Source organism: Triturus cristatus, chromosome 6, assembly GCF_964204655.1.
Source record: "Triturus cristatus chromosome 6, aTriCri1.1, whole genome shotgun sequence".
In the NCBI taxonomy this organism is placed as follows: Eukaryota; Metazoa; Chordata; class Amphibia; order Caudata; family Salamandridae; genus Triturus; species Triturus cristatus.
This window is the reverse complement of record NC_140589.1, coordinates 1,228,576,761-1,228,601,780: the sequence shown is the minus strand read 5'-3', so window position 1 is coordinate 1,228,601,780 and position 25,020 is coordinate 1,228,576,761. Positions and strand designations below refer to the sequence as shown.

Below are 25,020 nucleotides of genomic sequence, written 5' to 3'. Positions count from 1 at the left end.
TGTTGTAGCAGAGCTTTATAATTATTAGGTGCCATCAAACTTGAAATAGTTCGTAGTAAGATAATGTTATGAAATTAGTACACTCTGCCATTGTGATATGACGGGTATATATAAGACCCTCAATTACTCCCAATTCCTTCTTGCTGTGACATGTTGGTGTATAGAGACTCCATGTCCAATAAAACCAAAGAAATCAAGGTCAGGATCTAAGGAAAAGTACTCGATTTTTATTGATTTTCACTGCTGTCTCTTGTATAACATTTTAAATAACTATATTTTCCTACTGGTTGTACTTGTAGATCTACCAACTGCACAGTAATAGGGTAGGTAGTACTAGAGTATTCAGTAATAACAATTAATTGTGAGTTAGGAAGCTCCCATCCTATGTATCCATACAGATCTTAAAGGTTTCATTTTTGTGTGTGTCCTGTGAGGCTGCAGTTGGGTCACAAGTAGTGGTCAACAGTAGCCTTCTGATTCTCTTGCTCAAATTCTAGGGTGTTCCATATAACAGTACTTCCATATTTATCTGGAGGTTTTATTGTTATAGAGTGGACTATTCCTCATTAGGTTCAATGCAATGTGTTTGTCTTTGGTGTCTTTATATGGAACACATTCAGGTGTGATTTTAAAATGTAGAGAGAGGTCTCTTAAGTACCACATTCTTAAAGGCTAGTAGTTCTGCAGACATGGCAGCGTTGGGAAGAATAAAGGTGGAGGGAAGCCTAAGCTCTGTTATACTCCTCTTGCAGGGTCTGTTAGAAAAATAGGTAATTAGCTGTATTTTTCTAATTTAGATGTCAGTTTTTTTTGTGGGGACAGAGAAGGATCCTTGCTTACGAGTAAGATTAGAAACTGAATAGTCATTTTGCCTACCATCTCTGTTGAGGCCCCTACTGGTAAGTCGTGTCTTGTCTGGTGTTCTTCTGGTGTAAAGTTGTACTGCTGGCCCAGTCCTCATTAGCCACCCTGGTTTCTTCCTTAACAAGCATTGGCATAGCCAATAGGTCTCGCTTTTGGGACCTTATAAGTGTTTAGCCATGCAACACTTGATGTTGTTGCACCAAGTATATTGTGCTGGATAACTAAACACTTCTAAGGTCCCAAAGGCGAGACCTATTGGCTATGCCAATGATTGTTTACACTTCTTCTGGCAACCCTTCATGATTCACTGAGGTGTCTGCTGCTTGTATTCTTGCATAGAATGGTAAAAATCAGTTTGATATAATTAAGATGTAAATAGGAGGGCTGCATCCTATCTCCATAAACCAGCAAATCGCTGCTTCGAGTCTCAGCTAAGCATTTTGTCTGGTAGAGCTTCATATATTCAGTACCATGAAGATGGGTAATATATTTGTCAAGTGTCTCATTAAAACATTGGATGTCCCAGTAAGGCATCTGCATTAACGAGTTTTGTTCCAGCTAGGGAATGCATCATTAAATAAATAAATAAACTTTCCCATCTATGGCTGGGTGTCTACAAAGTAAGAATGATGGTCATTTATTTGGCCTGCCCTAAATGGTTGGACTGAAAGCTGTGGAATCGTGAGACCTGATTTCTGCCCCTGCGTCCTCTCTCGAAACGGCACCACACATGTCAAAGTTGGAAGCACATATTCTCAAAACAAGAGTATAGCGCTATACAGGGCACTCTGCACCTCGAAGCACGGAGGACTGGGCGCTTTACAAATACCCACCTCGGGAACTCCCGGTTTTACTATAGTTAAGCACTGCATGCTATGGGAAATATCCTGTTTCTCCGGTCATGCGAAGTGGTTTGAGGGAGGGAGTTGTGGGGGCAGGTTGGAGTTAGGGAGATAAGAGATTGCAGGGAAAGGAGATGAACCGAAGAGATAAAGAGTGTGGAAGGATCAAGGGAAAAAGATGCCAGATGAGAGAGTGTCAGATAGATATGGGAGAAGTGACGGAGACCGGGGAGGAGGGGCCAATGCACGGGAGACAGCAGATGGACAAGAGACACCTGGTCAGAGTGGGAGAAACACAGAAAACGATACAGAGGGTGCAGGAGAGAGAACAGAAGGAGAAGTAACAAGTGGGATAGACAGAGATAGGTGGCAATGCGGAGGGATGGAGAGAAGAGGCCAACAGAGCAGAATCCAAAGAGAAAGGGATAGAGAAGGTGCGAAGACACTGCAAAGAGCAATGGACAGGGTGAGAGAGGGGCAAAAGGACAGGGGGGAGGGCAAAGCCACGGAGATATCAAGGCAGAGCACGATATGGGGAGAGTGGGAAGACATTGACAGAGAATAAGGCAGAAGAAAGAGGGAGCAACGCAGGTGAAATATGCTAGACACACGGATGAGAAGCACCAGAGCAGGCTAAATAAAAGAGGCAGGAAGAGACGGCGAGTGATGAGTGGACATCGGTAAGAGAAGAGAGAGATGAATATACAGAACTAGCAGGAAGGACGGGCAGAAGGGAGGACGCAAAGGAGGGAAACAAAGATAGAGAGAGTACGGACACTCTGGCCGTAGCAAAACTGTAATGCATGTTAGGGGTGGAAGGCTGGAAGCAAACCTAGAGTTACAGATCTGTCTTATTACGCACATTTCTAGGGGCAATGATAATCAGCCATTTTGCTTACCTCCTTCAGAACGTGATGGTAGGTCCGCCCTAAAGGGAGGGAGTCTAGGAGGTTGAGCGCACGCCCATGGAAAGAGGTGGGGTCACAGGGAGAAGGGAAGTTGCACAAGTTGGTTGTTTCGTAAAGCAGCGACCACTGCGTTCCACCGTTACCTCGCGTTCTGTGCGTGAAACCTCTTCTGGTACGCTGACGTCGCGTATCACGGTTTAAAAGAGACCAGTTCCTTTCGGATGAAGTTATGAAGCACACTGATAACAGTGATTTTGCCCAGGTCCTCAAGAAGCGGGAGCAAAAAGTGGACGCGAGTGGTGCGCGCGATGGGAAAAGTGAAAGTAGGCTACGCGTGCGAAAGTGATCGCGGCTGTACATAGTGCAAAGCTGCCGGCTGCGTGCGTGCACGCTCGCGTGAATGCAAGTGCTAGGCCAGCCAGCAACACTTTGAAAACTCACCTTCTAAATCTCTCTCCAAGCAGCTCATGCGCGCTGACTCAGCGAGACCTAAAAAGGATAGTTTAAATTTTTTCTAACAGCAGATCCTGTTCTTTTGCTCGCTTTTTATGGTAAGTGAGCTTAGTCTTTTTAACAACTTTTTGAGTTGATAATGAGTGGATTCAGATTGATGCTCGACAGACGTTCAGGCTTTATATATCTTTAAAATAATATTTTTATTGTAAATTGAAATGTATCCTGTAGTGGTGGGACTTGCCTTTTTATTAAGGATTCAATACTAAAGACATGCTTACTAGCTTTGCAGGTAAAATCAACTGAAAAATGTTTGAAACTCTAACCAGTGTCCACACACAAGTGCCTAAGGAGTGTAAGCAGAGATGCGCAGTTGAACAAGCATGTTAATTTCAATCAAAATAAATGTTTCTGAGAATAATAACAGTGGGATCTTTGAAATACTGTAATTAAGTCGATTCCCATCCGGGGCGTCTTTATTAATAGCCATAAGCACTGAACAGTCCTACCCAGGTTCTGGATCCCGGAGCACTTTAAAAATACACATTAAAAGTTTTTTTACAGGAAGATCCGGTCTTAAAAATAAGGAATCATTTTGGAAAGTATCAACCAGCTACATTGGCCATTTGTTTTTTTTTTTAAAGAATGCTAGATTTAAATAAATGTAAGCTTTAGCTGCAGAATATTAGCCAGAAAAATCCCTTTCACAGACATTTTTGAAGAAAACATAAGTGGAACCTTGCAATTTAGACAGGCTTTGGCCTCTGAAAGTTGGAAAACTTTTTTTTTCTTTCAGGGGAAAGCCTCACAAACATCCTGGAGGCCTATTTTCGCGATGTGGAATGGTGGAGGAAACACGCGCTATCCCTCCTGGGCCATGCAGCCCTCTACAAAATGATCTACTTACCGAAATGTTTGTGCATTTTGCAGAACACCACCTGTGGGACGGTGGGGTCCCGAGGATTGCCCTTTCACTTCTGACTAGACACCTAATGGTGGGAGGCATTGCCCTCCTGAATCTCTGGCTCCATTATTGGGCCTCACAGTTGTTGGTTGTCAAAGACTGGGCATTTTTATCCCAGAAGGACCCGTCCCTGAGAGTGGACCTTACTGCTATGGCCCCGGAGGGCTACCTCTGATGACTCTGTGGAGAGAGGGGGCTGCAGAAACAGTGGTCAGTATATAGAAGAGGGCAACACATACATTTGGATGACGAGGCAGATTGACCCTAAAGACTCCACACTGGGATTCCAAACTCTTGAGTGGTCTGCGTGAGGTAGAGGGACGCAGAAAGTGGGATCTCTTGTGGATCTCCAAATTGGGGGACTTGTGGAAGAAGGGTGCAGTGATCTTGTTTGCCAACTTACAGATTGAATATGAGCTATCGGGGAGACAGATCTTGAGATAGCAACTGATGGGATATATACTGAGCAAATGTGAGGCCCACCGTGGGGAGGTAGAGGAGTAATCTCCACTGGAATAGAGGGTAATTGGTGCCCCCGACCCCCCCGACTGACCAAGCAGTGTCCTGCCTCTGCTCTACGCTACTGAACAATAGTCTCCAATTGCTTAAACCTCTTAGAGAAAAATGAAAAAGAGACCTGGGGAGGTTTGAGGGTGATGACTAGGGGCAGGCATGTGGTTACCCTGGCGTGGTCGCCGTTAAGGAGAGATTTCACTCTATACACAGACCTGTCTATTCCGTATCGGAAGAGCAACTAACGAGTACTGCTTGCGGGGCTGTCAGATGAAGGGCACCCTGCTGTATACTCTGTGGGAATTCCCGAGGATTGAGGTCTACTGGAAGCGGGTGGGTAACAGACTATCAGAGTTCCTGAACTACGAGGTGCGACTCTCCCCAACTGATTGCATTAGACATCTGGGGTGAACAATCTCTGGAACGATATAACTTACGTTTGAGTAACCTCTCCCTAATGGTAGCACATAGGGATTTACTGAAATACTGGGGGGTGCAGACTCTGCCTACCATGCGATAGTGGGAAGAAGGCCTGGATTGGTGCATGGGGCGGATAAATTGATGTACCAAGCACGAGGCTGCCCACATGAATTTAAGAACTTTGGGGTCCCTGGATGGGGGCAAGCGCAAACAGTGTATGTGGAGAGAGGGAAGGTCCAAAATTCTGCTGGGGTGTGAGCCAGGCCCAGTGTTGGGCTTTTGAGTTGATGTGAAATGTTCCAGCTGCTGGGATATGATGTGATCCAGTACGAATTTTGAAAAGCCAAAGCAGTTCCTTCAGAAATTCCGAATAATTTCTGCTGTATGACTGCTCTCATGCCTTCGAAAGTTGGGAGGGGGGGGTGATATGTTATTTTGTTTGTTAAAAATTAAAAAACGTTGGAAAACTCAATTCTTCAATGGAAGCCCATTTCTCGACCAGAGTGTCATGCAATGTGATTGGCGTGATTAGGCCAGTTCTAATTTTTCAAATAGCTAGATCCTGGGGTGATAAGACTCATTTCCCTTGTTCCTTTCCTTACAGTGATAAGGGTGGGTAGTCCCTAATTTCAGATCCAATGGAGAACAGAAGTAATTCAGGTAATGGAGTAGCGAGACCATCCTCTCAGAAAGCTGGAAAAAGAACATAAGAATAAAAGCCTACTATGCATACAGGTCCCTCAGCGACGTCTGTACTACTTGGACATAAGTTCCAGCATCTGATTCAAGACAGTAATACCCTATGAAAGAGTGAATTTGCTTCTAGGTGGTCGTTTTGCACACATCTGCAATCGGGATGTTTCTCAGCAGAGCAGTAGCAAAGGCCTTGCCCATAAGTAGAGTGTGCCCTGGGTTCACCTGACTTCTTGGAGTTCTGGTAACAAAGTAAAAACAGAAAACTACCCCAAGAAAGACGTTTGTAGTAGCTAATCCTGTTCGAACAGGGCCATGACTGGAATAAGATGCTTAGTTTTTCTGAAGTCTTTAGTGGTATCTAGGCAAACTTTTACCACCCTTTTACTGTCTAGATAACAAAGAGGTCTTTCTTGAGGGAGGACGAATTATTGAATATGAAAGTCTAACCCTACCTTTTGGGTGAAACTAGGGTGTGTCCTTATTTCTACCCTACTCTTGTGAAAATCGTTATAAGGTTCATTACAACGTAAGGCTTGGATTTCACTAACCCCTTTTTCATTTGCTGTGCTGGATGTCTTTTGTTTCTAGAGTCGCAGTTGAAAGACAATCCTGCTTTTTCCATGCTGAATGACTCGGACGATGATGTGATTTATGGGTAAGTAAAATTGCTGCCATCATGTGGAGTTTCAAAATTGTCATACTGTCCAAGATATCCTAAATAAGGTTTGCCTTAATTTCTATTAAGGCAAACCTTATTTCTCGAGCATTGGATCTTTTGCTATTTTAACAGCACAATAAACCATATAAACATTACACGTAAGCAAAATTGTTTGACGCTTGCAAAATTTTCCATTGTTTGCTCATACCATAGTAGTTTGAGTAAAAAACATTCCTTGCAGATGACACTTCCATCTATAACCTCCTGCTGGTATCTTGCACAATGTTTGAAAGTGGGATATACCCTTTTGTTCCAAATTTCATGCAAAGTACTGACAAGTAAAGGTTTCTGTTTTTCACGAAAAAAATTGATTTTGTACCTTTCTAATTAACATACCCCTGAAAATACATTGGTGTTTGTTTAGTAGCACATCCACCTAATTTGGAACTGCCCAAACCTCATCCGGTGGGTGAGTGGAATGTGCAGAGCAGTCCACTCCCCAAAAGACTGCCAAAAATCAACATTGCAACTGCACTGCAAGTGTGAGTGAGTCACAGACAGAGCTGTAAACTGTATATTTCTTCAGGGGGTTTTACCGAACTAATTTTGTTTTCTTGTATTCACTGGGTAATTGAGACCAAAATGGATTTAGCTACACTTAGTGATGAGTTGTTTCTAGGATTTTCTCTGGGCCAGGGGATATAATGTGCCTCACGAGACAGTCAGTCCTTTCAAGAACAAATCTCTTTGTCAGCAGCCAAAATAAATTATTTGTGGATGATCTACAGCGCCTCTAATGCCGGCATCCTCAAGCATAAGTCTTCAAAGTGTGGAAACCTTTACATCGAAGATACTACGTGACCCAGAAAGTATTGCGTTTATTTCTTCTCTAATGTTAAAAACGCAGAAACGTTTCCCCATCTCCAGGGCATGCTCCTCTGGTTATTTCCAAGAAAGATCTTCTCTGGGACCTGCTGGACTTGGCCTGGTTGTTGCTCTGCAGCATCTCCTGGGAGAGAGCGCGCGCTGCTTCTTTCCGGAACACTCTCGCAGCGAGTTGTCGTTCCCAGTTGTGCGTCTGTTTCTACAGTCGGTGGAGCATCGCGGTCAAGATCAGAAGCAAGGTAGAGCTGCGGTCAGATTTGTCATTCCCAGTTCTGCATCTGTTTCTACAGTCGGTGGAGCATCGCGGTCAAGATCAGAAGCAAGGTAGAGCTGCGGTCAGACGTGTCGTTCCCAGTTCTGCGTCTGTTTCTACAGTCCGTGGATCATCGCGGTCAAGATCAGAAGCAAGGAAGAGCTTGGTCAGACATAGCCTGAAGAGAACCCAGCAGGTCCCTTGGAGGAGCAGGAAAGCGGGAAGCGGGACTGCCGACAGAGGAACTGTCACAGAGGAGGAGGGGGACTACACCTCCCATCATCCCTAGCGCGCAGGCTGCGCTCGAAAGTGAAGTGCTAACCCGCAGCGTGGGACGCGCCCAGGCCAAGGGCGGACCCGTCGGAGCCCGGAAGAGGCTGGGCTGGGCCCCCCTCTGATCTCCCAAGGTAAAGTGTTCAACTCTGTTACTTACTACTATTACTACCACGGGCCCATGTCATTTGACAGCACCTTAGCACCTTAGTAGAAGGATGAGTAAACAAGAGGGCCTGAGCACCAAAGTGGGCGGTAACATTGTGGGGACACTTGACTCTTTTCTAACTAGGGCAACAACAGTTCTGGAGCATGAGATCGAACTGACTGAACGTAGTCTATCATTGGAACCCTTTAACCACAAAAGATCCTCACTGGGGGGAATACCGCACCATAATATGCTAGATGGACCAGGGCTAAGTGAAATGGCTACGATCAGAGTTACAAATATAGGACCTACACTCCATGACTCTGTTTTGACTGCTGTCTCACAAAGAACTTCCACCAGGGTGGCGGCCATGAAAAAACCTATGGGAAACAGTACTGAAAATGTGGCAAAAAGAAAGAGGGGGGGGCCACAAAGACCGAAACCAGCAAATGCCCCGAGATCAAACAAAAATGTGTGGGGGGTATAATAACAGAATCAGCAGGTTGTGGTCCAAGTGATTCTGGAACACAATTGCCCCATGCCCCCTGATGAATGTGGCTATGTGGCAGAGACTAGAGATACTGGTTTCCACCATACTTAATCCTGTCATATTAATATTAAGCCAAATAAAGAGATTAACTGGCCTAGAAGCCCAGGCGAAAGATAATTTGTGCGCACTTGAGGCCATAGTAACAAAGATTGGCCCATTGACCACCCCAAAGTCCCCAACTCTCCAGGAGAAACCTAGATCAGAGCTCACTTTAAAGGCCCCAAATATGCTCCCCACTACTTTAAATACGGCCCACCACCTTAGTGATAACTTGGCGAGAGCAATTCCCAATGTAACAACAGATATACCTAGTAATTCTGTTTGTAGTAATCAGAATGGAGAAAGGGCTAATCGCAACACAGCACCCAAAGGCTACGAAAGAACACTGTAAGAAGGGGACAGCCAAGATGATATTCAGAGGGAAATGAGATCGGCCTTGGGTACCCTAAGGAATGGTCATCAGACTATATCTCCCACCAGAAGCTGCCCCTTTGGTATTAGTGTTGGGAAATGTACCACCATTGCGGGAGAGACAAGCAGAACCAACAGCTCAATTAATGTCAAGAGCTCTCCATTGGTTAACTCAAAACCTAAATAAGGTGGGGGCCGTGGGTAGGAACATCTCAAGTCAGATGATCATGGCAAGAAGAGTATCATGGGTGGGCCCAGCCAGGAAGGAAATGCCGGGAGACTGTGTTGTATTGAACAATAAAAGTGAATTTGTGGTTGTTTTTCTCCTGACACAACTAGGCAATGCTCCCATTAGAAGTACTCAGATTACTGCTTTACCACTGGGTTTCTTCTATAGACCTCTGGCGCCGCAGAGAAGGGAGGGCTTTTTATCGCCTAGGGAGAGACCGATAGGGGAACCATTTTGAGGTAAATCGGGGCTGCTTGAATGGGGGCTCGAGAATCGATTTGCGCCTCTGTCCAACCTCGAAGCCTGTGACTGACTACAGAAATTAATTGTGAAAGGAAGCCTTCTCAGATTAGGGCCAGCAGAGAGAGTGCACAGTTACCACTCTACACTGTTACACAAAAAACAGTATTAAAAATAGCATCGTGGAATGTGACTGGCATCATCCCCAAATTGAATGATATTAATTGGATAAAGTCATGGCAGTGCCATGAAGTAATAGGTCTTCAGGAGTCATGGACCACGGAACCAGTATGTTCGAGGCATATGAGCTGCAGATCACACACTGAGGATAAGATCGCCATCTGGTGTTGGGCTCGGATGATTGCAGGTTGTTGTCGTCTGCGGAAGAAGCCTTTGGTCACGAGGTTGGTGACTCCTCCCCTGGACAACAGTGCGCATGGGCATCCACTCCATCGTCAGATTGTTTTTTTCCGCCATTGGGTTCGGATGAACTTTTTTCCGCTCCAGCAGAAAACTTTCAGCAATCGATTTAATTCTTCAATCTTCTTTCCATCGACATCGAAATCATCTCGGACCGGTTCCGGAAGCGGCTGATGGACAGGACACCCTTCAAGAAATGCCCCCGGTGTGGAGCGAAGTTCCCCCACAGTGATCACTACGAGGTTTGTAACCTCTGCCTGTCGCCGGAACACAACGAATCGACCTGTCCAGCTTGTTCCGCTTTCCGTTCCAAGAAGACCCTCCGGGACCGAAGAGCTCGACGCCATATTATGGCCAAACCAGCTCCAGAACCGGAGGACATCTTTGCTCAGGATGTTCCTGAAGATGACACCGAAGATCTCGAGATCGTGTCCGAGGCCGACGATTCCGATGACCTCATCACTCCAGGGCAGAGTGTGAGTACCAACCCCCCTGCCCCATCCAAAAAGACATTGGTCAAGACTCCGCCAGCTGGGCCCAGTCGAGACCGGAAATCCTCTTCAGAAGCCCCGCCCTCGGGCCCGGCTCCGAAGGCATCTAAGCCTGTAGGTGGCTCGGGCTCGAGCAAACCTCATGTGATTGTACCTATAACACCTTCGGCACCGAAAACTCCACTGTCGGCACCGAAACAGGCTTCAAGACCGAAATCTCCTTCGGCACCAAAACGTTCCTCGGCACCGAAATCTCCACCGGCGCCGAAACGTTCTTCGACATCGATGCCTAAAAGTCCATCGGCACCGAAAAAACCATCGGCACCGAAAAATCCATCGACGCCGAAAAACCCATCGACGCCGAAAAACCCATCGACGCCGAAACCTCTGTCGGCACCGAAAAATCCATCGGTACCGAAAACTCCGTCCACGCCGAAAAAAGTTCATAAAGACCCGAAACGGTCATCACCGTCACCGCCTTCGGAGCCAGATGAACTTTTTCGCCCAGATCCTACTCAAAAGCGGATCTACATCAATCCCGAAACCGGACATGTGACTGCCGTCCCATACAAGAAACGGAAGCTGGACATCACACCACCTCCAGCTCCCATACGGAAGAAGGACTGTGCTACTTCACCACTTCGTCCTTCCTCTCCTTTATTACCTCCTAACCCGTCCCCCCCTCCTCCTCCTCCTTCTCCTTTACCTTTACCTTTACCATCCCCCTATCATTCACCTCCTCCACAGGATGATAATGATGACTTGGGGGGAGGGGCGGACCCTGATTTATTTAATGATCCTGTTGATCCAAACGACCCTTTTACGTTCCCTGACACAGGACCCGTAGATGACTGGTCTTATCCAATACCTGACATGCCTGATCCCACTACCTACCCCTCCAAGCCCTCCCCTCCTGATGACCACTTAGGGTTTGGCCAACTTATAAATAGGGCAGCAACATTCCACGGCGTCACAATGCACACAGACACCCTTGAAGAGGACTTTCTCCTCGATACTTTTGAGCAGTCACAAAAAACTGTTCACATACTGCCCATGATCAAAGGGGTTATAAAGCATGCCACTGAAGTCTTTAAAGACCCTGTTCGAGCTAGGGTTCTCAACCCACGCATCGAAAAAAAGTACCGACCAGCCCCGCAGGACCCTGCATACATTAAAGCCCAGCTCCCTTTAGACTCCTTGGTCGTATCAAATGCCAGGAAGCGCGTTAACTCACAGACAACTGGAGAAACGCCTCCCCCGGACAAGGAGTCTAAACTTTTAGAGGCCTCAGGCAAACGGGTCGCCGCGCAGGCGGCGAACCATTGGCGTATTGCGAATACCCAGGCCCTGTTAGCCCGGTATGATAGGGCGCATTATGACCAACTTGAGGACCTTATGCAACATCTGCCTGAACCCTTTAAGTCCCAGGCCTCTGACCTCATCCAAGAAGGCAAATTAATATCTAATGCCTCCATTAAATGCGCCTTAGATGCGGTAGACACTGCTTCTAGGGCGGTCAATACTAGCGTCTTACTCAGACGACATGCCTGGCTCCGTATTTCCGGTTTTAAACCGGAGGTTCAAACCGCAATTCTGGCTCAACCTTTCAACCAAGAGCAGTTATTTGGCCCTGCAGTGGATACTGCATTAGAGAAAATGAAAAAGGATAATGAAACTGCCAAGTCTATGGGAGCACTGCAGTCTCCTCAAACCCGGGGTTCCTTTCGTCGCTCCTTTTATAGAGGAGGCTCCAAAAACACGGGAACTGAGACCACATCCACCTTTAAAAATTCGGGACAAACATCCCCTAACAGAGGATATTTCCGAGGAGGTTATCGGGGAAACAATAACAAAGGTCGAGGGCGGGGCAACAACAATAACACCCGCACCTCCCCAGCCACTAAACAGTGACTTGCCACCACTCCCCCCAGACCATTCCACTCCGGTCGGGGGGCGGCTCCAACAATTCCTACCTGTCTGGACTTCCATCACCACAGACAGGTGGGTAAGACAAATTATCCAGTCTGGCTACTGCCTCGAACTCATACAATCCCCCCCAAACATACCGCCCAAACAACGTCCAATGTCCTCACATCATCTCTCTCTCCTCAAACAAGAAGTTCAATCCCTGTTACAAAAACATGCGATAGAACCAGTCCCTCTTCAACATCAGGGAACAGGGGTATATTCTCTATACTTCCTCATTCCCAAAAAGGACAAAACACTAAGGCCCATACTGGATCTCAGACTACTAAACCAGTATATACATTCGGATCATTTTCATATGACCACCCTCCAACAAGTCCTCCCACTTTTACAACAGGGAGACTTCCTTGCCACATTGGACCTCAAGGACGCATACTTTCACATCCCTATGCATCCCGCTCACAGAAAATATCTACGATTTGTGGTAGATGGGCAACACTATCAATTTACAGTTCTCCCATTCGGAGTAACAACAGCACCCAGAGTGTTCACCAAGTGCCTAGCAGTCGTGGCAGCGCACCTCAGAAGACAACAGATCCATGTCTTCCCCTATCTGGACGATTGGCTCATAAAAGCCAATACACACCAAAAATGCGTTCTCCACACTCATCGCACGATTCAAACTCTCCACGATTTGGGATTCACTATCAACTACCCCAAATCCCATCTACATCCTTCCCACTTACATCAGTATCTAGGAGCAACCATAGATACATCCAAAGCCATTGCTTATCCCAGCACTGCCAGGATAGCCAGTATACAAAATCTCATCTCTCAATTTCAAACTCATCCATCTCTTCCAGCAAGACTGTTCATGCAGCTCCTAGGCATGATGGCGTCATGCATCTCCATAGTCCCACACGCAAGACTTCAAATGCGTCCCTTACAGGAATGTCTAGCACAACAGTGGAACCAAGCTCACGGACAACTTACCGATCTGGTGTTGGTGGACAGTCGCTCACTGAGCTCACTGAAATGGTGGAACACCATCAACCTGTCCAAAGGGCGACCGTTCTTAGAGCCTCTTCCACAAGTTGTGCTAACTACCGACGCATCTCTCACAGGGTGGGGAGCCCACCTCCTTCACCATACCACTCAGGGCAGATGGACCAGTCAACAAAAACTGCTCCACATCAACCACCTGGAACTCTTAGCAGTGTTCCTAGCACTAAAATCCTTTCAGGTACACCTAAAGAACAAAACTGTCCTCATACGCACAGACAACATGACGACAATGTATTATATACAGAAACAGGGAGGGACACATTCTCTCCAACTGTCCCAACTGGCACAGCAAATCTGGAAATGGGCAATTCCCCAAAACATCTACCTGTTAGCAGAACATCTCCCAGGGATCCACAATCAGGTGGCCGACCTCCTGAGTCGCCACACACAGCAGATCCACGAATGGGAATTACACCCCAAGGTTCTACTCCCCTTCTTCCAAAAATGGGGACAACCAGACATAGACCTGTTCGCCACTCCCGAAAACACAAAATGCCCAACCTTTGCCGCCAGGTTTCCACACCCACAGTCGAAGGGCAATGCCCTATGGATGAACTGGTCAGGCAGATTTGCGTACGCCTTTCCGCCTCTCCCACTAGTTCCATTTGTGGTACGCAAACTGAAACAACAGTCGCTAACACTAATACTAGTAGCTCCCACTTGGGCACGTCAACCGTGGTTCACAACACTTCTGGAACTATCTTTAGTTCCACAGCAAAGGCTACGCCTCTCCCCGGATCTATTAACCCAGAACCATGGAGAAATCAGACACCCAGATCCTCAAACACTGAACCTAGCGATCTGGCTCCTGAGGTCTTAGAGTTCGGATACCTCAATCTCCCTCCAGACTGTATGAATATCATAAAGGAAGCCAGACGACCTACTACTAGAGCGTGTTATGCCGCGAAATGGAAACGATTTGCCATCTACTGCGCTAATAATGACATACATCCATTGGATGCTTCCATCCAAAACATCATTTGCTATCTACTACACTTGCAAAGATGCAATCTAGCGTATTCCTCTATACGTTTACACCTAGCAGCCTTAGCAGCCTACTTGCAAAATAGGCAACACCTGTCCCTTTTTAAGGTACCAGCCATCAAAGCGTTTATGGAAGGTCTCAAAAGAATTCTTCCCCCAAGATTACCACCTTCCCCAGTGTGAAATCTCAATGTGGTTCTAACAAGACTTATGGGTCCCCCATTTGAACCTATGCACAAATGTGAATTACAATTCCTAACATGGAAGGTAGCTTTCCTTATCGCAATCACTTCCCTACGAAGAGTAAGTGAAATACAAGCCCTTACACTAGAGGAACCTTTCTTACAACTACACCGTAACAAAGTGGTTCTTAGGACAAACCCTAAATTTCTCCCAAAAGTGATTTCCCCTTTCCACCTTAACCAATCAGTAGAGCTACCAGTCTTTTTCCCAAACCCAGACTCCGTAGCTGAAAGGGCCCTACACACCTTAGATGTCAAAAGAGCCTTGCTTTATTACATCGACAGGACGAAACCTTTTCGAAAGACAAAACAACTCTTTGTTGCTTTCGCACCACCACATAAAGGCAATCCCATCTCCAAATCCGGTATAGCCCGGTGGATAGTTAAATGCATCCAAATATGCTACCAAAAGGCTAAACGTACACTTACAGTTCCCCCTAGGGCGCACTCAACGCGTAAAATAGGGGCTTCTATGGCCTTCTTAGGTAACATTCCCTTAGAAGACATTTGCAAGGCAGCCACGTGGTCTACCACGCATACCTTCACTAAACACTACTGTGTTGATGTGCAAGCCAAACAACAGGCCTCAGTGGGCCAGGCTGTCCTAAAAACTTTATTTCAAACTGCTGCAACGGATACAGGCGACCACCGCTAAGGGGAAGCACTGCTATACAATCTATCCTCAGTGTGTGATCTGCAGCTCATATGCCTCGAACGGAATATGCTACTTACCAGTATGCATCTGTTCTTGGCATGTAGAGCTGCAGAGTCACACACGCCCGCCCGCCTCCCCGGGACCTATATCTGTTCCAGCATCTGTCTTACTTAGACATTACACATGGACATCCTTTCTTTCATTCCTATACACTCCATCTTTTCCCTTCATGGCGAAAAAACAATCTGACGATGGAGTGGATGCCCATGCGCACTGTTGTCCAGGGGAGGAGTCACCAACCTCGTGACCAAAGGCTTCTTCCGAAGACGACAACAACCTGCAATCATCCGAGCCCAACACCAGATGGCGATCTTATCCTCAGTGTGTGACTCTGCAGTTCTACATGCCAAGAACAGATGCATACTGGTAAGTAGCATATTCCTTATTAATCGTTATCGATCTTTTCAGACCCAAGCTAATCCATCTACCTCGGGAATCCGGAATGACCTACCTGTAAAAGTAAAGATGAATGCCCAACCAAATGTAAACTTTCATACAATGACTCTGGAGGTACAACAGGAAGGGACATGGATATTAATAAATTACTATAATAATAGATTTGGTCCAAATATGCACTCAATTGTAGGGGAGGTTATAAAGCAATTGCCGATACAGTGCGCAACATTAATAATGAGAACATACATTTTATATGGTTTGGTGATTTTAATATACACTCTTGCAAACATAACATACTGCCTGTCTGTGGAATTGAGGATATGGCGGGAAATCCGATACACCATTTTTACACACAGTGAGTATGGCAATGGCTTAAGTAAGCTAATAGCCTCTTTAAACATGGAAATAATTTGGGACCCAGACCCTCCAACAGATACTTTGCCGAAGTCCTTCCACCGAAATGGGGCTAAGTCCACGATTGACAACATACTTTTAACGCTCCCTCTTAGTGTAAGGGTTACTAAGATAGGTAACTCCTTCATGACTTTTAGCGACTATGCTATAGTTTCAATAGAGATGAAAATATCAACATGGGAACAAAGGCGTACCAATGTTGAAACACCAATCGTGGCAAGGAAAAACGGGGTTCAGTTAAAATGGGCACACATAGACAAACTCAAGATGATTCCAGAAATCATATTAAACACACAAGATAATATACAACTGCGTTTAGATCCAGAAGGAGATGCAGGGGTGGTTGTCGGAGCTTTCTGCGATATCCTAGGATACATAAAAATGGCCCTTACAAGAACAAAAGCGCAAAACAAACAGAAAGGTAGAGGCTGGTTCGACTCACCATGTACTAAAGCATGAAAGGCTTTGTTATACGCCCTAAAGGTCAGACCTAGAAGCCAGGATCAGATAAGAACACTGCGGGCCTCATATAAACTAGGACGTAAAAGTAGAGAAAAGGAAATTAGGGAGGACTTGTGGGCCGACCTAGATAAGGCAGCCAATTCAGGAAATAGCTGTGATTTCTGGAAGCTAGTAAATGCACCTTTTTAAAAAACCATTAGTGATCCAACAACAGATTTAAATGTCGATGAGGAGGCTTGGGTCTCCCATTTTGAGAATATTTTTTCCTCTAATTTTGATACTTCATCCCATCAGGTGGTAGCGCAGGAAATACGCCCAGAGTCTTTATTGTTCTCTTTTTTAGAAGTTAAAGCAGGGCTGGATTCATGTAGCCTGGGAAAGGCCCCGGGACCGGACAGTGTCCCAATTGACTTTTTTCACGAAAACCCAGATTTATGGATACTCCTCCTGACGAACGTCCTGAACAGTATAGCCCTGGTAGCCCCCCCCCATCATGGTCATCAGGGGTCATTGTACCCATTCACAAAAAAGTAGATAGGGCCAACCCAAAGAACTACAGACCAATTTCCTTGTTGGATACAACACCAAAGCTTTTGGGTCGCCTTCTCCTATCTAGACTAGAGGGATGGGCAAAGGAGAATAAAATCTTAATCCAGGCCCAATATGGATTCCAGCAGGGAAGGGGCACTGTGGATCAATGCTTGAATTTAGCATTGACCATAGAAAAGTATACTAGAACGAAGGATGGGAAAATCTTCATGGCATTCATGGACCTGAGCGCTGCGTTTGATTGCGTGGTCCATGACAATTTATGGAACATAATGGAGATGATGGGGGTACACTCAGCTATATTAAATTTTATCAGGCAGTCGTATGTAAATGCGACTGCATCAGTGCACTACACAAAAAATGGAGACTGTACACGTTCTTTGAAAACCTCCAAGGGAGTAAGACAGGGATGCGTATTGGCCTCATTTCTCTTCTCCATATATACGAATGGAGTTGAGGAAGCACTCACCATGGCCACACGGGATGACCCTCTTTTTGAAAATCAAATGCTACTAATACTGGCTTATGCGGATGACGCGGTGCTAATTGCCAGAACAGGCCTTGGGTTACAAAGGCTGATAACCGCGTATGTCACATGATAGCACATGATATTTTATGATAGCAGCCGGGACAACAAAAAGAGGAAAAAATCCCGCAATTCTATTTGGGGATTCTTTTCGATAAAGACCTGACATGAGCTAAACTGATGGAAGGGAGAAAGATGGTGATGGAGAGAGGTATTATTGCTGTAAAATCTTTTGCTAGAATACTGGGTGCTAAACCCCTATTACCAATAAAAAATATCTATCAGGCAAGAGTAAAGTCAGCAGCAACCTATGGAGCTGGCGTCTGGTGGTACCAACACCACTACAAACAAATGAAAATAAAAAATTTAAATCTATAGTGGGCCTCCCTCCATCTATTGCAAATAGTATCCTACATACGGAACTAGGTCTGCCCTATTTTTCAGATTACATACAACTAGCCCCACTCCTACTTTGGCACTCAATTTGGAGCAGAGATACATTGCCACTTACCCAATCAATAATAAGGAGCTGTTTAACCATGGATAAGTGTAAAGGGTCTAGCTGGCTTAGCTATGTAGAGATAGGATTAAGGGAGATTGGCCTTCATGAATTATTTAAAGATCCATTGACCTGTAAGAAGGTCTCCAAGCAGAAGGTTGCCAACTCGTTCCTCCTAATGTTTGAGTACAAGCGTAGAGAACAGCAAAAAGAGAAACACACCGTCCGTATATACAGCCTTAATCCACCATTAACAGATGGGGGTTTCTCCTATTTAGTGAATGTAAATTGGACCCAACACAGATTCATATTACTCAGGTTCCGCACTAACTTGATCTCTCTTATGCTAGGCTATTCGGGAAAAACATATAATCATTCTGAGCTTAGTGCGTGCCCTTGTGATAATTTGTCATCACAAACTGAATTGCATCTAGTTTTATTCTGCAGGCTATATAAAAATGAAAGAAATGATTATTTAAAACCAATTTTAAAGAAAGGGAATTTTAAGCAGTGTCGGGTGGCACTCTACTTTTTAAAATCATTACCTGACCCTTTGGTTTGCTACTCAGTAGCGTCATTCTTATGGGCCTGTATGAAGAAGAGGAAGAGTATTGCGTGTATATGAAATGGTTTATTTTTAAAGATTTTAACGCATTTATGTTTTTATTCTAGAATCATTGTTGAAATATCTGTAATTTTTATAAACAAAAACTTGTTCAATTTGATGATGTATGTACTTGTACTTTTATGATAATTTTTAACTTGATCGAATAAAGTAAAGAAATGAATGAATGAATGAATGAATGAAAGCAAGAGAATATGTCTGCGTTGGAGTTGCCTTTAAAAGGTGCATTACTTTATAGGCGCAAACAGTTGTGTTTTTGCGTGCCCGTACTTCCAAGTCATCAAAAAAGCATCTTGTATGGCACATGTCGAAAGTGGCACAGAAATCTGTTCCTCTGATCACTTTACATCTGTCCTGCCTAAATCCTCGTCAACTCATGCCAGGGCTTAATATAGGATGAGGGTGCATTCTTAGTACGTCTGCTATGTTATGGTGTTGCACAGGGAATGCCCTCAGCAACAGGCTCTTTGACGGTATCAAAATGAATACTATGAATTACTACACTGTGTAAACTCTGTGTTCTTTACAGGAGCGACTATGAAGAAATGCCACTCCAGAATGGCCAAGCCATCCGGGCCAAGTACAAAGAAGAGTCTGATAGTGACTGAACTTCAGAGGTGAGATGGGATCTACCAGAGGACAAGCGATTGTGAGGCTTTCCTTTCGGGACCACTTCCACGCTTTGTGCAGATGTCTGCTAGCGCGTGGAATACTTTTGATAAAAGAAGGATTTTTACTTGTGTTTGTTTACTGGACTATCAAAAACTGAAGGAAACCCTTCTTAGGAGGACGTATTAAAAAAGATATAATGCTAAGAAAATATATTTAATTTTTACTCCACGCCTGTCGAGAGCATACACTGCGGCATCGGACAGGATTCCAGTGGTAGCTTCCGTCTGATTACTGTAGTCTTTTGACTGGTTCAAAATGTTTGTGTCTTTTCAGAGAATTACATGCAGCTTATTCCTGTAGGTTGGTTTCGGCGGTGACAGTTTTTGTAAAATTTGCATGTTCTTTTGTTCAAATGCGCTCACAAAAAAAAGTATCTGTCGCTACTCATTTTACATGGAAAATTAAGGTGGAAATGACTTTTAATAATGAAAATTTTAGATTGATATTTGTGTCAGACATTCTGTTTTGGTTATTGAACACAGATTTGCACTGTTTTTAGCAAATTAATATCACAGACTGTAAATAAGATAGTGCAAGTACACATTATACAATTACTGGGCTTCGATTGCAGGCATCGAATGTGGTGTGCCCTGTAATGCACCTGTGGTGTGCATTTTAGCATTGGAAATCTCAATTTTCCAGCCGAAATGAAGAAAGGAGAAGAATACATAGGACATGGAAAATATGGCCAAAAGTATAGTCACCCATAGATGCAAAGCACTATGTTTCCTTTTAGCTTGAAGGGAATAAGGAAGGAGGGTAACACTGATGAAATAATGATTATGTAAAAACAAGGATAAATAAATAAAACAAATAGTCTTTGTGACGAAATTTGTAAATAGAAATTATCTTTTCTATGCGCCCATCTTCATCACATGATTGCATTTTATAAGTAATTTATTAACGGGATAAATCTCTCTAACCTTAGTTGAAGGAATTGGAGTACGAAAATAGTGCAGATTTCAGCTGAGATTGTACAGCCGCTGTTTAGTTGTCTAGAGTAAGTGTGGTGGAACAGACTAATGTGATCTGGAAGCAAAGAAGTGGGTGTGAAAACATTTTTGTGGTGAAGAACTGGAAACATGGATTGATTGAAGGATGCGTCCAAAGGAACCGTTAACACCACTCCAACTTCCTTGTGTTGTTTACAAGCTATTATCTATATACACACATTTCCTCAGAAATGTGGGCATCTGTACAGTTCTCTGTTGCTGATAATTTTTTGTTGTTGCATTTGCCTTTGTTAATTAAGCAGTGCATTTACTATATATATATATATATATATATCTGTTGCTGCTTCCAAAGTGTGCCATATGCTCAAAAATCTTTTTTCAGATGTGTTTTGCTGCTGTCTGTCGAAATGTTAGATAGATTTTGTGATTAGAAATGGTAAACTTGCATTACACGACATTATTCGAATAGCCGATTAGCTGCGCTGTCCTATTGTTCGACAGATTGCAGCTGCAGTCCCTGAACAGTGGATTTATTATCCTTCCCGACTAGAGCATTCCTGCTTGACGGGGCATGGTGGTACAAAAAGTTTCAAAAATGTGCAGGAAGTACGGTTTTCAAAACGATATTGTAAATCATTGAATGATATTGAAACATAGGAAATTTTGAATATTAGTATTTTTTGTTATGCCAAAGAAGTGCAAATAACGCATGTGCTCCATACTTAGACTTCCAGTGTAGTCCCTGCAAGGGTTATTTAAATGTCTCTGATGCTCCAACGTTCCAGCCTGTGTAAAAGTACATGCTGTTTCTTCCTGCATGTTGGTATTCGTTATTTGTTTAATGGTTAAGCCTCTTTTAATGCTGTTCGCTTACAGATTGTGGCACTTTATAGTTCCTTTCTTTCTTGTCATGTAAAATTGTGTTAAGTGAGGTAAGACGTTATCAGTGAAACGTTGATGGCAGAACTAGTTTTCAGCTGCAAGTAATGTGTAAAATCCTAAGAGCTTTCATAAATGTATGGCACATTGTCTATAATGGTGCAGCAGTCACTCATGCGAAAATAATGTTCTTTGGGAAAACCATTGTGTGTATCAGCGTGAGTGTCGATAAAAATAAATGTGCCCCAAGAAACATTATCGGACCCAATTACACTAATATACGTGCATGTCAACATTTAACAGTACACTGCTAAAGCAATTGTGACGTTTTTACTATAGTGGAGCCTAAATAACCAGAGAAATTACTTTCCAGATGGAAATAACTTGGCCATACTCAAAAGGATTATTTAAATGAGATTTGTATCTCACTGCCTGAATTTAACCTCTTTCCCCTTCTGCTTCTTATTATTAAATATTTGTTCCTGACTTCCATACCTAGCATGGTTTAAATCGTACATTCAGATCTGCTATGAGTAATGCTATTTATTCCTATTGTTGAGAGAGAGCAAAGATGAATCTTGATCCACTCAAGGGTTAAACTCTTGCAAATCATGGTCCCTCACCACAGGTAATAGATAACTATTATACTGAGATTTTAAATTTAGCTTCAGGTGCCAGGCACTCATCATATTTGATGATTTGTGTAAATCTGTTTAAAAACAAGTTATACAGACCTGCAAGTGATCAAGACTGAAGAAAATGTGAGAGTTAAATTAAAACTCAAACCTGTTTGCCGCTTTGTCGGACCAGCTTAAGGAACTGTAGTTGGTTCCATATCTTTAGGTCTAGTGCTGCTCCTTTCTGCAGAGCACAATGACAACACCTGCACAATTCTAATGTGCCTCTTCAGTTGTCTGTTTTTGTAGAAGTTTTTTTTTCAGCTGTAGATCAGCTCATTTTATATCCATGCAGGGTTAGAAATATGACGTATTTGGCAGCTTAGTCTCTAACCATACAAGTTATGCTGCAGCTGCTTCACTTTTTTTATTTTTTTTTAAAGTTGCCATTTTATTTACAGTGTGCTCCACAGTCCATCGAACAAGTGTAGCCATTCTAGAATGGCCGGTGTCGGTGTGGGTGTCTTTTGTTCCATAGGCCCTCAGCTGATTGTAAGCCTGCTTTGTCTAATTAAATTATTTTTCGTGACTGGAGCAGGGGAACCAGTGGGCAGACCCCTAAACTTATACTGTGCCTGAAAGAGTGCCATGAGAACTATTTACTCATTACAGAACACTTCGGATTTTTATGAAAGCTGTATTTTTTTGCTCAAGTCACACAATAGTTTTTCCAGGCTTACCACCATATTATTTGCATCTGTACATTTCGCACTTAGATAGAAAACAAAATGGGCTCACTCCTAAAGTGTTCAAAGATTGCTGTACTCAAGAGTGATGGAAGCGTGTACATAACTATAACTAAAAGATATTTTTGTAGCCTTGCTAGCTATTTATCAGCGCCAAAGCAGTTCTTGGGTATAGCAGTGCAGGCATACATTTTTCAACAACAACAAAAAAAAAAAAAAAATACCGCTGGGACTTGGTAAAGGATTATTAAGTCTATAGCATGCATCTAAAACTTGATAATTTGCTTTTGCTAATACAGTATTTTGCAATGTGGTTTCTTTTTGCCTCTACCATTGCACTGTTTTTCGATCATCAGTACTATATTTCTATTGCTAATGGCACATCTTTTAATGTCTTAAACTCTGTAGAAGGGAAATAGCGACGTATAGGAATTGTTTTTTTTAAGCAAAATGCACTTTTGACACAGTAGGCTTTCACATTTCACACTAGGCTGCTTACCCATTAATTACAACTTAGTTTCAAACTTTTGTGTAAGATATAAGGTTGAAGGTTTTATCAACGAGGCCATGAACTACACATGGGAAAATATTCATGTTGACCCTTAAACATATGTGGTAAAGCACTGTGTAAAAACAAGTGAAAATGTTTGCCTTTGATCGAGAGGAACTTCTCTATTAAACAAAAAATTGCTCTTGGTGTTCAGGAAAGTGGCATACCGTTTTCCCATTTGAAGAGTAGACGTTTTCTGACCAGGTCTCTAGTAGTGAAAAGCAAAAAGTTGAGTTTTATTGGTAATAGGCTCCAGTTCTTCATGTTCTCATAAATGCCTGTTTGAATTGGTTTCGTAATTGATTGCAGTGATATAGATTGGACTCTGCAATAGAGTCTGTCTTGGACAAATAGAGGCTTAATTGTCATTTGCAGATTTTGTTTTTCTGTTCTCTGAAATTTTTGTTTCAACCCCAGCACACTGAGGGCAGTAATCTTTGATTAACTTGCAGATATAGGTAGAATGATATTATGATACTGAAAATGTACATTTACCATAGAGGTACAATGTGACAGACATGTAGATAGGGAAGAGGCATAAGACAAGGGATCTTTAAAATCTGTGCGTGTGTATGAGAGTGAGAAGAGAATCTTGCTAATGTTTAAATGCTATCAAAGCATAGGAAATGAGAAAATGGTTAATGACGGTTTACATCTTGCTAATGTTCTATATATCAAAATTTGGGTGAAAATTCACAATTATGGTACATATGTTAATAAAAACATTTTAAAAATATTTTAATGGTGAGTGCACTTTTTATTCGAACATAGATACAACTGAAAAGGGAAACTATTTATCCAGCTGAAAATGTGTCTCTCTTAATGAACTGTCTGGTCGTGTTTTGAAAATATTTTCTATTCTGCATTTGTTTGGCTTCAGCATGAAATTTTAAACCTGCTGCTAAAGCACAAGTTATTTAGAATTTGTAACAAACTTTCTGAAGTATACTCTTTCCAACTACAGACCACTCATAATTTGAACATCTCCCATATGCCAGACTGGATATATTTTTTTACCTAGTACCTGCTAAATGGTGCTCCTACTGGTGCCCACAACTGGCGCATATAAGCACTACCGGTGTGTGGTGAGATCTGTTTACTTTGAACTCTTCTGTGCCCTCAGATGGCAATCGGCAGTGAAAGATTGGAGATCACAGGGTGCCAAATCTAATTTGGAACCGTTTTAAACTCAGGTGAATGAACATGCAAAAGGGAGGGTGGAGTGAAATCTGCAGTTAAAGAATCTTCCACAAAGAGCGTTACCAAAGGTCAGTAACTTGTTCTTCTGATGGATACTTCTATTCGCCAATTCCTCATCTTGGAATAGATGCCAAAGCAATACCTCCCAAAAAGGTTGAGGGGACTAAGGAGCTGACAAACACCAAAAAGTCCTGCAGCACAGAACTGGCAAATCTGAATACCTGACTGCAAGGCAGTATTGCTCTGTGAACATATACACGGGTGCCCATGTAGCTGCCTGGCAGTTGTGAAGTTCTGAAACCTCCTCGCCAGTGCTGTTGTGGCAGTATTGGCTCTAGTGAAATGGGTTCATAAGTCTTTGTGGGAACGTTAGTGACCAGGACATGGCATGTTTTTATGCACAGGACGACCCACCAGGGCAGAGTCAATTTCTGCCCCGCCTCCTCAGTACCAGAACCCCCCCAAAAAAACACAATCATCAACTTTCTCTAGTAAGCTCGATGTAGAAACTTAAGAGCGCTTTTTGGGTCTGGTTAATGAAGCCTCTATTCTTGCTGAGAGACATGGAGCAGAGAGAAAGGCAGACTGGTAATGGACTAGCCACATGGAAGGGCTGTACAGTCCTCAGCAGAAATGAGCCATTGATTCTCAGCACCAAATCTTTAGGGAAGAAGGTCATGCACTGTGGATGCACTGACAGCACATGTAATTTACTGACTGCACAGCAGTCATTGCAATAAGGAGCATAGTTTTGATGGTGAGCAGATGCAGGGAAATCTATG

The 25,020-nt window shown here is 43.6% G+C and overlaps 1 protein-coding gene across 2 annotated transcripts in view; it reads left to right on the top strand.

Moving 5' to 3' along the window:
• The window catches only part of TMEM181 (transmembrane protein 181), a 402,172-nt gene extending 378,398 nt beyond the window's left edge, over positions 1 to 23,774 (top strand). Inside the window, exons 16-17 of one of the 2 annotated variants that reach the window (XM_085612151.1) lie at positions 6,249 to 6,315; positions 19,151 to 23,774. In XM_085612151.1, coding sequence (XP_085468277.1) covers positions 6,249 to 6,315; positions 19,151 to 19,229 — 146 coding nt within the window. In that variant the 3' untranslated portion in view covers positions 19,230 to 23,774. The remainder of the gene's footprint in view (positions 1 to 6,248; positions 6,316 to 19,150) is intronic. The other variant, XM_085612152.1, reaches the window with a different exon arrangement.
• Positions 23,775 to 25,020: the final 1,246 nt, after the last annotated feature.